The 16,784-nt window shown below is 39.6% G+C and overlaps 1 protein-coding gene across 2 annotated transcripts in view; it reads right to left on the bottom strand.

The window, feature by feature from the left end:
• Positions 1-16,784, bottom strand: part of SFMBT2 (Scm like with four mbt domains 2) — a 206,900-nt gene that overhangs the window by 34,590 nt on the left and 155,526 nt on the right. For both annotated transcript variants that reach the window (XM_014455527.2, XM_023753558.1), the window contains 3 exons: positions 13,470-13,596; positions 3,267-3,380; positions 1,211-1,253 (listed from right to left, as the gene is read on the bottom strand). In XM_014455527.2, coding sequence (XP_014311013.1) covers positions 1,211-1,253; positions 3,267-3,380; positions 13,470-13,596 — 284 coding nt within the window. The remainder of the gene's footprint in view (positions 1-1,210; positions 1,254-3,266; positions 3,381-13,469; positions 13,597-16,784) is intronic.

Here is a 16,784-nt window from a genome sequence, read left to right as displayed (position 1 = left end):
AGTATATTTTAGATATTTTCCAATATATAAAACTGTTACCCCCAGTTACAAGTTTCCAAAAACATACTGCTGGCATCTACACAGGATGCCCAAATACCCTTTTTCCTCATAAAATTTCAACTGAAATGTGAGATAATCTATACTTATTCAATAATATAGGACCTACAAATTTTACACACAGAATCCAATTTAACTGTCCTAAAAACCCTGAGAAATAGGTATTTTACAATTGAGATGCAAAATAATTAAAGCAACTTGCAAAAGTACACCCAGTTGGGAGGTGGCCAAGCTGGGCAGCAGCCCTGAAGTCTCTCTCAGCAAGCCCAGCCATGACTAGTGGCGGGGAGCATGGTAGGTGGGGCTTCGTGGCCTCTAGGGCATTAAGAACCACTATCACAGAGAGCCATCTATATATATAAAGAGCTAGGGGCAGTCACATCCAAAACAACAGAATGGATGACTGAACAGACTGAGTGGGGTGACCAGGCTGGCAGGGGGGTTAGTGAGGGACGACCAAACGACTGAACAAGCAGGCTGCGTGGGGCAACCAGACCAGTAGAGGGGGGTAGTAAGGGGCAACCAGCCTGGCGGGGGGGCAGTGAGGGGCGACCAGGCTGGTGGTGGGGGGCAGTTGGGGGCAACCAGGTGGGGGGGGGCAGTTAGGGGAGACCGGGTCAGCAGAGGGGGGCAGTGAGGGGTGATCAGGTCGGCAGGCAGAGGCATTTAGGAGTGATCAGGCTGGCAGGGGGGCCAGTTAGGGGCGATCAGGCAGGCAGGCAGGTGAGCAGTTAGGAGCCAGCGGTCCTGGATTGTGAGAGGCAGTCAGACATCCCCCTAGGGGTCCCAGATTGGAGAGTGTGCAGGCTCAGCTGAGGGGTACGCGCCCCCCTGCATGAATTTCATGCACCAGGCCTCTAGTCACTAATAGTGAGTGAGACTGGGGTGTCCTTCCGATATGCTGAAGTGGAATCAAAGTGAGAAGTTACAATTTGGAGTAGAAGTTCCTTTAGAAGCACACCCTGTGCCTTGCACAAAATAGGTGCACAGTAAATCACAGATATATTTTACTGTCATCTTTACTACTGTGCTATGTGTTAGACTAACTCTAATAACAACAGCCATGCTTCCCATCCTCTATAAAGACACTCCATAGTTTATCAGTTCATTTTTGAAAACTAAACAAGCAGAAAAATGAAAAAGAAAAACTTACTGTTTTTCTGGTTGCACAACTGCAATCTTTCTCTTCTGTTGTGCTGTAAAACAGGCCAAAAAAAAAAAATCAGCTTGGTTAACTGGTTGGGTAAAAGCATTTCAAAAAATGGCTTTAAAGCTGTTAGTTTTAAAGTAACAATTTAAATACTGAAAAGTTATTTCATTCATGCCACAATTTTATCTTAATTGCTTCAAGCATAAAATAGACTTTGACTTATCAGAAATGAGGTCTAAATAGAATTTAGTACATTTAATCTTATCACTACACACTGTCTATTTCATTTTAAAATGTGATTTAATAAGAAAGAAAAATAGCACACATATCATACCTCACATGAACACACCTGGTAAGATGAATTGTTGCAAGTACGATTATCCAGATGACTTTTTTCCCCAAAGAAAGTGTGATAAGTCAAATAATGTTACCATAACAGCTACTCCCAAATTAGAATTAGAGGCATGTTCTTAAACTAAAACATTTTATTATTGAAAGGAGGGTTGATATCTACCAAATGTGTCTATGAAATAGTAACATAAAGCAGTCAATAATAATTTTTTTGAGAAGAACATTTCCATTTCATATTTATAATTGATTAGAACCACTTTAACAAAGACAGACCAGAGCTTCTGGCATCTATTTTGGTACAAATATTCCTGAAATTTCCAACATAAGCACAAATTAATCCCAAGAAAACCTCTAAAGCTGTTGAGAGTTGGTGGGTTTAGACTTAGAGGGAAAAATAAAAAACAATGACTTGAGATTGAAATAATTACCCTGGGCTCAAAATTTTAGAAATATTTTAAAGTGAGGGGAATATATTACTCTCATTAGATCAGTCTCACTGGACAGTATGGTATCTGAGAGAAAAGAATCCTTTAAAATTCACTTTGCTTACAATCAGAGCTACCTTCTTTATTTCACACAGTGTCCTACCCTACTCTTGATGAATATCGAATAGGAGGACTCTAGCTAAGTTCCCTTCAAAATCTGTTGACATCAGGAAACATCAGGAAATAAAAGGCCAACTGTGAGATGGAACTTTCTCTATAGCAATGCTCTGAAATTCTACATAAGTGATCCACATGTACATTTAGTGTACATGTAATATACACTCAAGTGTACTGCTAGAAAGAAGTAAAGCTAGCATATAAATTACATTTAAAATATAAGAAATATAATCTGTGTCATAAAAATTAAAACCCCTTAGCTTTAAGGAAACAAAATTTTAAATAATATTTTTGATACACCTATGGTAGAATATTTAATGCCAAGGTTTATTAGGTTTGAAGATTTTCAAATGGTACCTTTTCAAAATAATGACCTATTATTATAAAAATGTACCTTAAAACACACTGTTGTACCTACAGGATATCCCCAAAGAAAGTATGCACACTTTAGCAGGTGATAGCTCAATTTTCAAAATGAAATGTATTTTAATAAACACTGCCTTTATAATTATTTAAAATGGGTGTATACATTTTTGGGACACCCTACATTTAAGTGCGTGTATTGTGGGATTGGTTAACCACTAATATTGTTTTTTTCCCACTAATATTGTTTTAAGTTGGTACCGGATGTGATGTAATGCTCTTTTCAAAGTACAGTTGAAATCTCACTGGTCAATTAGTGCTAATAGTAGTTAAGTGTTTATATCTATGTCACTAAATTATTGGGATCAATTATGACTCCTTTGGGGTAAACCTCATGAGAAAATGTAGTCCTTTCTCAGATATGATAATACAAAAATATAGTAGTCTAATTTTTTAATAAAAATAATGAGCTGTATACAAAACAGAGAGAAGATTCCAGATATTTATTTTTGCCTCTCCGTGACCTTCAATTGTCCCGTCATTGTGACTTAGTTTATCAATCTGTGAAATGTTCATCTCATGCACTTAAAGAATAAATAAGATTTAAAAACTTGATGCTCTGTGGGAAATTTAAAGCCTTTTCTTTGTTTACAACTTGGCTATACTATCTTAACAAAATTGCCTATTTATTCATGCCAACCCTGGAAATTATCCATCTGGGCTCCAAACTAGGCGATACTTACGGACTATTTTGTGAGGTGTAGTCAAAGGGTAAGAATTCGCTTCACACCAGCCCACTGGGAAGATGTCCATGGATTCAACATCAACAATGAACTCTGGAGCAGGAGTCTGCAGGCCTGCATTGAAAAGTTAAGACAATAGGTACAAACAGGTTCTACTAGAAAAGACACTGAGGAAGAAAGGAAAATACTGAGCACCCCTGAGACTGAGGAAAACATACTCCTGGATATTAAACACAAAACTGACAATAGCCTTATAACAGACACAAATGCCTGAAATATAAAATAGCAAGAGTACAAAGGGGTTCACATAGAGTGGGGGGGGTTGGAAAGGAGAGATCTTCTGACTGAAAATGGGAGGAGGAAGTAACCCAGAAACAATGGCATCAGAGCCAGAAAAGCTAGAAGAGGGAACGAGTCTCTTCCTTTCCTCAGAATAGCTTTGAAATTAAAGAAATGTGGCTGAGCTTCAGGTGGGGGCCACAGGGCACACCTTTAAGCCACCAAGACATTCTTCACCCAGCACCAAGCAAAGATCAGCCTTTAGCTAATGAGTGTTAAACATGGCTTTCTCTATAACACCAATTATGAGCAGTGAAAACAGATGACACAATTCTCTAGGGAACATGTTCCTTTATAAGTTTGATTGGAGTTGATTATTTTGAACTCAGTTTGTGGCTTGCAGACTTTGGCCATGTCACACCACAGTCTGTATGTAGTGTTGTCTTTTTAGTGGGGATCTGCCTACTTCCTGTTTCATAATCATAATAACGCCCTGTGATAAATCAGCATCATAGCAGAACCTCCAAAAAGGAGGAGAGATCTGGATGCAATACCTGTATTAGCTAAAGTTTCAAGGAGCTCTAGCTACTGAGAGAATAAAACTAGAACCCAGAAAACTAGTGAAAAGAAGAAAATTCTACTCTGAATCAATAGTCCTTAAAAAAAAAACACTCTGAGAGAAGATACTCTTGAACCAAGAATCGAAAGATAAGGGATCTATTAATAGAGAGTGACTAATGGGCTCTGACCACTTAAATCTTAATTTGCTTTGGTTTCTTCACTGAGAACCAAGATGAAAATAACACAGTAGAGCCTCGCACACATCCAGGTCATCACACGACATCTGATGATTTTTTATTCACATCACCTCAAAAAGTTAACTTCCTGAAGCTAAATACCAGCAAACACAAAATGTGAGCTACAGTTACATTGATTCCCAACTTCTCAAATCTCATTCTAGAGTAGACATTGTGAAAACAGAGTATGTTATTTGATCAGTGGAGGTTCCCAATTTAGTGTCAAACCAAGATAGTGATGCACATAGTGCAATCTGAATGCAGATTCTGGTATATGTGAACACTGAAAACAGATTCGTAGACACACATATTATCATCGCTATTAGTCACTTTAAACTTTTGATTTGTTCTCAAAGAAAGCAATTACTGTTATTATCAATCTTAACTTACTTTTCGCTTAATTCTCCTATAATTTAAAAGATATATGCTAAATAAATGTAATCATGTTTATAGGGATTACTTTGGAATAGAAATCATTTGTCTCATACAACTCAACTGTGAAAATTAATAAACAGAAACCTCATTTAAATTTTGTAATTAATTTGAGGAAAAGAGAGAAAGAAAGAAAGAAAGAAAGAAAGAAAGAAAGAAAGAAAGAAAGAAAGAAAGAAAGAAAGAGAAGCGTGCATTTGTTGTTCCACTTGTTTATGCATTTGTTGGTTGATTCTCGTATGTGCCCTGACCAGGACGAACCTGAAAACTTGGCATATCCAGATGACACTATAACCAATTGAGCTACCTGGAGAGGGCAAACAGAAACCTCATTTAGAATGGAGGTTAGAAGAGAGAACTCTCACCCAAGTGTCACTCAATATGCACTCACTGCTGATCCCAAGGGAAGAGAGGTACCTGCATCTGACAGGAAGTGGTACTACTGTACCACCTCGCAGGAGGAAGAGTCTTCCTTGCCCAGTAACAGCTCAGCCCATGAGAGACCACCGCAACTCAGGCAATGAGAAGTCACTATACTTGAACTTTCAGTTGCCTCCAATAGACTCTTCCTTTACAACAGCCCTCCCAACTGCAGAAAAGACTGCTTCTCTCCTTTGTTTCTGAACTTCCCTGGTGTGCCATTAGGCCACATGTCCAGAATTACAATTCTTTGTTGTTCCCAAATAAGGCCATTTTGATGAAGAAATATTTGTCTATTTGTTCAAGGTCAACACAATCAATATTTAACCTATTTGTCAAATAAGTAAAAAGACATCCAAAACAAACAAAAGGTAAAGAAACTCTCCAAGTAGCTCAAAGGTGGAAGTGATTTTTCTTGTCCCCAAGGGCACACAATTCTCCAGAGGTTGCAATGAAGAGGGTTGTTGGGTTATTTCCCCATTAAACAGGGGATGAAGATGTTCTAGTTTTCAAACTCACAAAAATAGTGTGTGATCCTCAGTTACTCAACAATTTTGCTCACAAATTGAATTCAGCTACTAGATATGTTTCTATTTACATTTGTACCATATTTACATTTAGGTACAAATAACATTTTCAAGGTCAAAGTGGCATAAACTGAACTTTATAGCTTATTCCTTCCTGAATTATGACTTTTGTCTTCCAATGTTCTGCTAGTTCAAACATCACATCATATTAATGCTTTAATATATACACTCTGTAACAATGTATACATTAATACATTTCTAAGGCTGTCTTTACAGTACTTTAAAATTCTTTGATCATGCTTTCCATTCAATTAAGCAAATATTTATGAGCTGCAATGTGTCAGCTACCATATCCTCAAGAAAGTTATAGTCCTGCCTTCCTTCCACCCCCAAATCTAGCCCATTAAGGCAAAAACTAATGGAAAAGTGGGTTCTTTGTCATCCAGGGAAGATTTCCAATCCTTTTCTGAATGATGGTACCAATTCTTTATTTCTCTTTATCAACCTTATGAATCTGGATACATCTGGCTGGACTCGGAATAGTTTTTAGAAATAATCTCTTATAATCCATTAAAAATGTATACAGTGCTCTTTTCTTGATTATTCTAGGATTGCCAAAACCACGTATGCAAAGCTAGATGCTCCAGTAAGGACCGCTGTAATATATTTATCATTTCACAGGAAAATCTCTTATAAATGACACAAGACTATGGCTCAATCTCTGACTTTATTTCTGCTGCATCAAGTCAATATGGACTCTACTTATTTGTTCTTATCCAGATCCTTCATTTAAAAAAAACTTCAGGAAGCCTAAACCTCCATCTATGGAGAAGAAATTAAATAACTATCACACATCCATAAGATGGAATATCCTGCCACTATGAAAAAGTATAAGAAACCTCTTTATATACTTATATGTAAAAACATGTATGTATAGTTGAATACACAGTGCTCGGCAGGGTGCAGAATACTCTGTATATACAGTAGGCTACCATCTGTTTAAAAAAGAAAAATAACATATTTTTATATGTGCATGAAATAAATCTGGAAGGAAAAGCAAAATACTAATCCAGTGGGTGTCTGCTCAAAAAAGAACTGAGTGGCTGTAGGCTGAGGAAACAGGAGAGGTAGAGAGAATCTGACTAGTAGGCTGAGGAGACAGGAGAGGTAGAGAGAATCTGACTAAAGATAGTTTCACTTATTTGGGGCCTTTGTGAATGAATTACTGATTTTACAATGACAACCTCACTATCATCACAATAACAACAACACAACACAAGATATTCAGAGAAGGAGGAGTATGGATACACCCTAGCATACATGAATACAGTATTGCCATATAGGTCAGGTTAATGAGGGACAAACCTGTCCTTTAAAGGGAACAAAGCTAAACTAGGAATTATTTCACTGCTAAGAGGAGAAGGACTTTCCATACTCACAAAGCAATTGTACAAGCACCTAAATTTGTAAGAATCACTTTGGAACCTTAAAAAAATACTGCAATTTGCTGTATCCAGAGACTGTGTCCTCAGACCAGAGGCTCCCCTCCACTTCTGCAAAACCCCACTTGCCCTTCTAATTACAGGGACTGTATCAGGGTTCAATCCAGCAGATGACTCCGGACCTTGCCATTGACTGTGACCTGTTCTACTCAGAACATCAGGATGAAAGAAAGAGACGGTTTGTGATGATGCTGAAATCTTGGAAACACAGCCCTGTCACATTACATAATTGCTTCATTCCCAGCAAACTATGGAAGAGAACAAACATGGCGAGCACAGGAATAGCAGATTCTACTGGGGGACTGGAGACAAGAGGGATGTGAGGGAAGAGACTAAGAGCCAACTGTGAGAAAGATAATGTATTTTCATTGACTCCAGTATTAGAACTGGAACGACCCCTCCATCTCAGTTTAAAGCTGGGATGGGAAGAAAGGCAAAGGTATTTAAGGAAACAAGTTCACCTTGTTCAGTGCCCTCATTAATAGTTAAAGATCACACCAAATTGTGATGGACTCAGCATGTGATTAAGAGGTAAAGCACTAGAAGGATGAAGAGCTGGTTGATTATGGTGAGCAAGCAAGAACTGGGTACTGGAAACCCCATGGGCCATCTATCATGCTTCTTCCATTGTCAGATGCCCATCCAGGAGTAGGATTTTAGAGTATCCCTTTGTCAGCTCCAGAACTAAATTCCCAAGGAATAAAGAGAGGAGCGAAACTGTGGCTGGCAAGATCCAGATGTGATAGAATACAGACAACCTAAAGGAAAACAGCAGAAATAGAATTCAATGTGTGTGTGGCAAGAGAGACATATAAACTCACAGGATTGCAAATACTTACAGCACTTTCCCAAGTGTTTAATCCTCACCACAACCCTAAAAGATAGGGACAGCCAAGAAGTGGCACACTCAGGTTTCCAATCCAAGTAGTCTAGTTCCAGAGCCTCAGAAAGCATATAAGGTGGGCAGCTTTCTCCTCCTCCCCCTTCTCTCCCCTTCCCTCCCCTCATCTCTCCTTTCCTCCTCTTCCCTCTCCTCTCCTCTCCTCCTGCGCTTATTGTTTCTGGTTTATCTAGCAAGTCTTATTCCTCTTAGGGCCCCATATCCCTTCTGCAGAATTCCATTATGAGGTAACCATTGCCACCTACCACAAAGGTGAAGAGCCAGATCTACCCTCTCTCTACAGGCAGGTGATGTCAGGCTCAGACCTTTTGAACCAAAATGTGGTCAGTCAGAAGTCACAATCATCACAACGGCAGTTTGAAAGCCCAAACTTTGCTTTGGTTCTTGCTGCAAAGCCTCCTGGAACCTCCATCCAAAGGCCTTCCTCCCAGATTCCCATTTTGTTGCGACAGCCAGAGCCAGTTCTGTTGCTGGCTACCAAGTACCTGTCTAACTGCTCCATAGCTTGGGGGACAAAGCAGATTTGTCGTGATGAAGGCCTGCTCCCAGGGACAGCTCCCACTGCAGGGCCACCCTCTCTGACTGCAGGAAACTCTGCCCCATACCCTGATCTGCTGAAGCAGCTCCCCGCAACTGTGCCTCCTGCAGGCCACACCTCTTTAAAGGTTTTAACCCACCCATACTGACTAGAAATGTAATTCTTTTCACATTTGCATTTCCCTTTGTTTCATTTTAGCAAGTCTAACGAAATGCTTTTTAACCACCTGACTTTTTCACAAATCATGGGAAGGCTTAAAGGGCAGTTTGCTGCACCTGGTCTCCTAAAGAGAAGAGGTTGACTCACAAACGTTTCTTTGAAACCTGCCACACTCTGCCCATTTGACCTCTTAGAGTCCGTTACAAACTCCAGTGTGCGTGTGAATCACCTGGGGAGGGAACTTTAAAAGGCAGACCCCCAGGAATTTACATTTTAGTAGGACTCCTGTTGATTGTTGATTATAATATGGAAGGTAGTTTCCTGGTACTGAACCAAGCATATGGAAAAACTGACCAAGAAGTCTTCGGATTTTAGCTGACAAGTATAAAATACCTCTTGTCGTTTCAAAATTTGGTTCACAAAACAACCGTTCTTAAGAGGCTGCTGTATCCTACATCGCTTTCTCATTAGGGACCACATATTTTATTTATTCCTCATGTCGATTCAGCAAACACTGCGTGAGCGCATGAACTCGTGTACAAACACTGTGCTATGCGATAGGCTATAGGCGAGGACGGGCGCACAGCCCTGTGCAATGGCTCACAGCACCAATCACAGTACATTTCAGCATTTAATACCAAGAAGAAATGAGGTTTTAGGGCCCACAGAACTTAAAAACTGGAGGTACAGAAACTGGAGGTAGAGTCCATTCTTGACTGACATCATGGGCAAGAAAGCATAATCGGTATCTCAAGCAGAAAGGGACTGTAGCAGGAAACTAGGTGCCTGTAAGATCCTTGGGAGGTATGGATGACAGAGGTCATGAGCCCCACAATGGACTATTTTAAGGCCACTGTGGCGTCCCATGGGCAGAAAGCCGTGATCTGTGGCCTGCCACTGGCTCCAGTCCCTCTCACAACTCCAGTTTGTGAGGAAACTCTGGAGCTTCTGCAGCACCCCCAGAGACCCTTGGAGCTTAGGAATAGAAATGGATGCACCAAGTCCAGCTGCTAACACTCCAGGGCCTTGCTTGCCAGCAGGAGCAGCAGCAGGGAGGTCGCCTCTGCTTCATTCTGTCCTTTGAAGCTCACATGAGGAGATACCAGCGGTGGAGCCTGTTTTGAACTCAGTGCGTTATCGTGTATGGGCATCTGGGAGATAATTTTAAGGTCCCCAGCCCCTGCAGGCAGAGAGGAAGTTGGGCTGTGGTGCTGAGAACCAATCAGCCATCCCAGCATCCCCTCTTTCCACTTAATTGTAAAACAATCTGTGTTGTGTGGAAATCAAACATACAAGATCTTCGGTTCCATAATGAAATGTTGGAGGCTTATTCTCTTCAGCAAGTTAGCCGAGAAACAGTAAGTTTCATTTTTAACATTAAGTGACAAAGCAAGACATGCGTTGTTAGCTCTGCTCACATGTCGGGCATGTCAGTGGATAAATGGGAGGCATTTTCAGTAACAACTCACACCCCTGATATGGCGGTGTCATGCCCCTTCCCCTTAGTAATTTCTTTCCTATCTCCATTTTCCCCTCACATTCAGTCTTCCTCTTGTGAAGAAGTGTAATATACATTTCCATCCCTTGCTTTGGTTGTTTTTGTTTTAATGAAGATGTTTTCTTTATATGTAAGTTCCTCCGCAGTCATGTGCAATTCCCCTAACCACTCCCCTGCCAGCCCGATTGCCCCCAACTGCCCTCCCCTGCAGGCCTGGTCGCCCCTAACGGCCTTGCCCTGCTGGCCTGATCGCCCACAACTGCCCTCCCCTGCCAGCCATCTTTGAGGACGTGGCAGTCAATTAGCATATTCCCTCCTTATTGGCTGTGGGCGCTGCCATCTTTGAGGGTATGGCAATCAACTAGCATATTCCTTCCTTATTGGCTGTGGACACCACCATCTTTGCAACAGTGTGAGGGTCAATTAGCATAGTCCCTCTTTATTAGATAGGATGTTCAGGCTGATACACATGATTCCCTAGAGCAGAGTATTACCATAGAGAAAGCACGACAATGTCCTTCTCAAAACACAAAGCCCCTTCATCAGAAACTGCCCTTGCTCACTATCAACAGCTTGTGAGAGCTTGAGATTCTTTCCAAATATGCACTTAAAATAATATTACACAAATCTCATATATTTTATTCATTGCTCCCCCTTCAACATCGGCTCATTTATAGACACTTAAAGAATGATCTGACTTCAAGAGAAGTGAAATATTAAATAAAAATCACCCTTTCAATGACCTACAAGTGGTCAATTAACCATGTGTTGAAAATACTTCAAATCAATTTAATGCACAAATATAACTGATAAATTGTTATGAAGTACTTTATAAATTCAAAGTGTCGAATAAATGGTCTATAATCAGCATCACCATCATCATAAAAGTACTCAACAGGCACAAAGTGACCGTAGTGAATCGCTAACATTTTGTCCCCAGGACTGAGGAAAGAAAACACTATTACATAAAACTGAAATAATGAGAAATAAGTACCAGCAAGCTTGCTATTATAGCAAACAGTAAATCTTCAGTAAGGGCCCAAACCAAGAACTAACAAAAAAACCCACAAAATTTAAGACTGTTCAAGGAGATTAAGTGGAATTTAATTTATTTGATGAGACAAATGCATAATTTTGACCAATAATTCCAGGTAGATGATAGTCAACAGATTGTTTAAATTTTTCTCTTTAAATGTGCAAGGCCTGGAAAAATGGATAATTTACTGCTTTCGAAGACTAACTAACTCATTACTACAGAATGGAAGCACTCTGAAGAATAAGCAAAAGAGCTGCCATGTACTGACTTGTATTTTTTTTGCTATAAATCCACAAATTTATATCCAAAGAAAAACAGCAATTTGAATATAAATAAATTATGACTGCCAAATAATTTTAACCACAATATGCTAAATAATAATGATGATACATGGGCTCTGAACATTTCCATTTTTGTTTTCAAATTAACAATGTAAACAAGACTCCAATCTAGTGATATAGCTTAGCATAGTATTAGGTAGCATGTTCGATTAAGAATTCAAAATCATCCAAGAGCTCCTATTTTTCCAAGAGCAGTTGAATCAACTTTACATGTTGTAATGAAAATAAGGCCACACTATTCCTGTGGCTACAGAAATATCACTATTATGCCTGTGTCTACCTTTTGGCTACTTCTACTAGAGGCCATTTCATTTGAAAAATAAAGCAATCAACTTTTTGAGAATTTCCTCTTATTTCAAACTAGAGGCCGAGTGCATGAATTCGTGCATGGTTGGGGTCCAGCTGGCCGGCCCAATTGGGATCGGGCTGGCAGGGGCAGGGAGGGGCCATGGGTAGTTGGCCGGCTAGCCCCACCCCCAACCAGGGGCAGGGCCAGCCAGTGGGAGGGGCCACAGGTGGCCACACCCTGGTTGAACTCCTGGTTGAGGGGACAATTTGCATATTAGCCTTTTATTATATAGGATTGGAAATCTTAAACCATGGTAATGTTTTAAACTATTTTCTGGGAATTAACGACACCTATGATGTTTAGCTAAAATCACTGCTCTCTACCCTTCCCACTCTCTTGAACTGTAATGTTGATGAGATGGTAGGCCTATCTAAAAACTTTCAATGCTTGTTAGACCTGCTTACTGATGAAATAAGGATGAAGATATTAGCAGCAATTCTATGACCTTCCAAACTTTCTAGTCCAATGGTAATACAAGCATGTTAAAAGATCTAAAATATAGACCAGGAAAGCTAACATAACTTCATTATTCATATCTAGTCTTATTGTTTTTTCATAAACACTTAAAATAACTATTGAGTGCTGTGAAACTGAAAAACAAACAATCAAACAAACAAAAAACTCAAAGTATTTTAAATCACAGAAAGATGGGAAAATCTTGGAGATCAAATTCATTTCAATTCTTTCTCATTGAAAATATAACATCTATAAAATATAGTCTTCTATCTAAATTCAAAATCTGATCAAGGTTTGTTTACAAAGTACATTATTCTGTGAATTATCTGTATAATGTAAATAAAATGTAGCTATAAAGAACAGTTTAAATACCAACAAACAAGCCTAAATCCTGTTTATTATACAGGGGTGGGCAAAAGTAGGTTTATAGTTGTGAATATACAAAACAGTTTATTCTTGTATTCTTATTTATTAATTATTGTATTATTTACTTGTATTACAAGTATAAACCTACTTTTGCCCATGCCTGTATATTTGGGGAGAAAGTTCTCTCCATTTACTATTTTAAGGAAAAATTAAACAACTATGGAAGAAACCAAAGTAAGGGTATTATTCACATTAAAATATACAATTCTATCCTCATAATAACCAAGACTTCATAATAACCAAGACCTCAAATACCAGTCTTAGTGACTCATATTAATTTAATTGTGACATTAGCTTTTATAATCATAGATGTAAAAAAGCCCACTGTGTTCCAAACATAATTATCACTCCAGCATCTCATTTCATGAAATTATTAAATTAAAATGAGAGCCTCCGTACAAATTTGTATTTGATTAGTTTCACTTACTTGAGAACACTGAATAATTTAAGAGCTGTTTAAGTAAAAGGAACACAAAAAGGGCACTTCTGAGACATGCTGGATGGATCCTAAATTCTCCAGAATGGTTACATAGCAGGCATACCTTCCAGGTGAAGCCACAGCAACCGCCCCTTCACCCTCACAACAGAGGCCACACAGAGCTCTCCTGGATTCCTGGGGTTTACGGCTTCAAGCTTCATGTTCTTTGTGAAACCCCGGCTGAATGATGTCTGAAAGAGAGAAATGACACTGAGCCATTGGTACCACAGCAAGACAGCACGCAGCAACAAAGCTGGCCAACGGAGGAAGCAGACATGCACACAGGCACACGCGCACACACAGACTTTATTTATCAGACGAGCAGACTGTTCCCATGTTTGTCTTTCCCGCCACTCATGGAGAAAGAACCATGCCTTCTTCATTTGGATCCTAGAAATTAGAGCTCTGCTTGGCACATAGCAGGTGCCTAGTAATATGTGTTGAATGAGTGAGAGGATGAACACATGATCTCTTTCCAGCCACATATGCATCCTTACTCCTACAGATTCACTGAGATGCTAATCATTTCTTCTACTTCCCTAGATTCCTCACCAAGATCAGACTCTGGCACATTTGAGGTGTTAAAGGAGAGAGATCAAGTCTCTACCTTGAAGAATGTCCTTTCGCGTGTCTCTCAATGCAGGTGTCCTGGTGATGAATTCCCAGCGTTTTCCTTTATCTGAAATTATCTTTATTTTTCCTTTCTGCTTTTTGCTTATTTTTATTTACTTTCTATATTCACATTTCAAAAATTTACATATAGAAAAATTCACTCTTTTTGGTGCAGTGCTCTACGAGGGTAAGGCTGTTAGGAGAACACATACAGTCGTATGGCCACAACCACAATGGAGATACTGAGCAGTCCCTTCACCCCCAAAACCCCTTGCACTGGCCTTTCGGTAATCATTTCCTCCCAGGCTCCCGATTCCTGGACCACTGATCTGTTTTCTGCTCCTATAATGCCACCTTTTCCATAATGTCATATAAGTGAAATCATATACTACGTAGCCTTTGAGTCTGGCTTCTTTCACTAAGCAAACGGCATTTGAGCATCACTCACGCTATTGCACGAATCAGTAATTTATTCTGTGCTACTGCTGAGTAGTTTATGTAGATGTACCACAGTTTGTCCATCATTTACCAGTTGCAAGACATTTGAGTGGTTTACAATTTTTGGTGATTGTGAATAAAGCCACTATAAACATTTAAGCACATGTTGTTGTGTGATCATTAATATATTAGTCAGCTCCGGCTGCCATAAAATACCACAGACCTGGTAGCTTAAATAACAGAAATCTATTTTCTCACACTTCTGGGGACTGGAAGTCTGAGCACAGAGTGTCAGTGGAGTCAGTGGCATGCAAATGGCAGTCTTCTCCTTGTGTCTCCACCTGTTCTTTCCTCCAAGCTTGTGGTGTGTGCTCTTCTTATTGGGACACTGGATTAAGGCCCACCATATGACCTAATTTTACCTTAATTACCTCTTTAAAGACTCTAACTCCAAATACAGTCACATTCTGAGGTCCTGGGGTTAGGCCTTTAAAGCATGAATTTTGGAGGGACATAATGCAGCCTATAACACTGTTTTCATTTCTCTAGAAACAGGATTGCTGGACCATATGGTAAATCTATAATAATAAAAGCATAATATGCTGCCGAAACCGGTTTGGCTCAGTGGATAGAGCGTTGGCCTGCGGACTGAAGGGTCCCAGGTTCGATTCCGGTCAAGGGCATGTACCTGGGTTGCAGGCACATCCCCAGTGGGGAGTGTGCGGGAGGCAGCTGATCGATATTTCTCTCTCATCGATGTTTCTAACTCTCTATCTCTCTCCCTTCCTCTCTGTAAAAAATCAATAAAAATATATTTTTAAAAAAAAGCATAATATGCTAATTAGACTGGACAGCCAAATGACCTTCCGAACATCTTTCCGGATGATCTTCCAGATGAAGCCGGGGCTTCGAGAGCCGAGCCCCTTGCACGAATTTCATGCATCCGGCCTCTAGTGTACATATGTTTCTAAAAAACTGCCCCAAAAAACTGCCTAATTATTTTTGAATATATCATTTTGCATTCCCATCAGCAGTGTATATAGTTCCAGTTGCTAAACATCCTCCCAACTGATACTGCCAGTTTTTCAAATTTTAGCCATTCTTATAGGTAAGTCTAGTGGCATCTCACTGTGGCTTTAACATGTGTTTTCCCTATGACTAGTGACATTGAGCAGTTTTCACTTTTGTCATTAGTATATCTTCTTTGTTGAAGTGTATTATTATTTTTTAAAATATATTCTTATTGATTTCAAAGAGGAAGGGAGAAGGAGAGAGAGAGAAAAATCAATGCTGAGAGAGAATCACTGATCAGCTGCACGCCCCCTACTGGGGATGGAGCCCGCAACCCAGGCATGTGCCCTTGACCAGAATCGAACCTGGACCCTTCATCCGCAGGCCGATGCTCTATCCACTGAGCCAAACAGGCTAGGGTGAAGTGTGTTGTTTTTACCTTCATTCTTGAAGTGTATTTTTACTGGATATAGAATTGTAATTTTTTTTTCCTTATAGCACTCTAAAGAAGTTGGTTCACACTCTTTTGGCCTCTGTTGTTTCTGATGAAAAGTTTGTTATTATTCAAACTGTCTTCCTCTATTTAAAATGTATTATTTTTCTCTGGACACTTTCAAGAGTTTTTTCTCAATGTTTATTGGTTATCAGCAATTTGACTATGTTGGGTTTCTTTGTATTTATGCTGCTTGGGGCTCATTAAGATTCCTGAAGCTGTAAATTTAGATCTTTCAGCTGCTTTGTTAATTAGGGATCACTATTTCTTCATATATTTTTTCCTTCCACTTCTGTACCCACTTCTGGGTTTCCAGTTCACATGGATTTTCCCTCAGATCCTCAAGATTCTCTTCATCTTCCTCCTAACCCCATGCCAACTTTTTTCTCTGTTCTTCAGATAGGATCATTTCTGTCTTCAATATCATAAACTCTTTCCTTGCTCCTATCTACTCTACTATTAAGCCCTTTCAATGAATTTGCTTATTTCAGATATTGTATTTGTCAGTTTTAGAATTTCCCTTTTTTATACTTCTACTTCTGTTTTGGCACTTCCTTTCTTTTCATTCATTAGAAGAATATTTTCCTTAACATCAATGCTTCTAAAACTTTAGAGGGTACCAAAATCACTTGGAAAGCCTTTAAAAACATAGGACTGCTGAGCCTCATCCTAAAGTCTGTGATTCAGTTTATTTGAAGTAAGACAATTTGTATTTCCATCACGGTGACGCTAAAGGAGCTGGCCTTCGGACCACACTTTGGGATCCAGTGCTTTCCACTACTGAGCTTAGTTATAATAGGGACTTTAAAATACTTGACTGCTACC

Source organism: Myotis lucifugus, unplaced genomic scaffold (genome assembly GCF_000147115.1).
Source record: "Myotis lucifugus unplaced genomic scaffold, Myoluc2.0 scaffold_47, whole genome shotgun sequence".
In the NCBI taxonomy this organism is placed as follows: Eukaryota; Metazoa; Chordata; class Mammalia; order Chiroptera; family Vespertilionidae; genus Myotis; species Myotis lucifugus.
The sequence above is the reverse complement of the archived record's forward strand: the minus strand, read 5'-3'. Positions and strand labels throughout refer to the sequence as shown.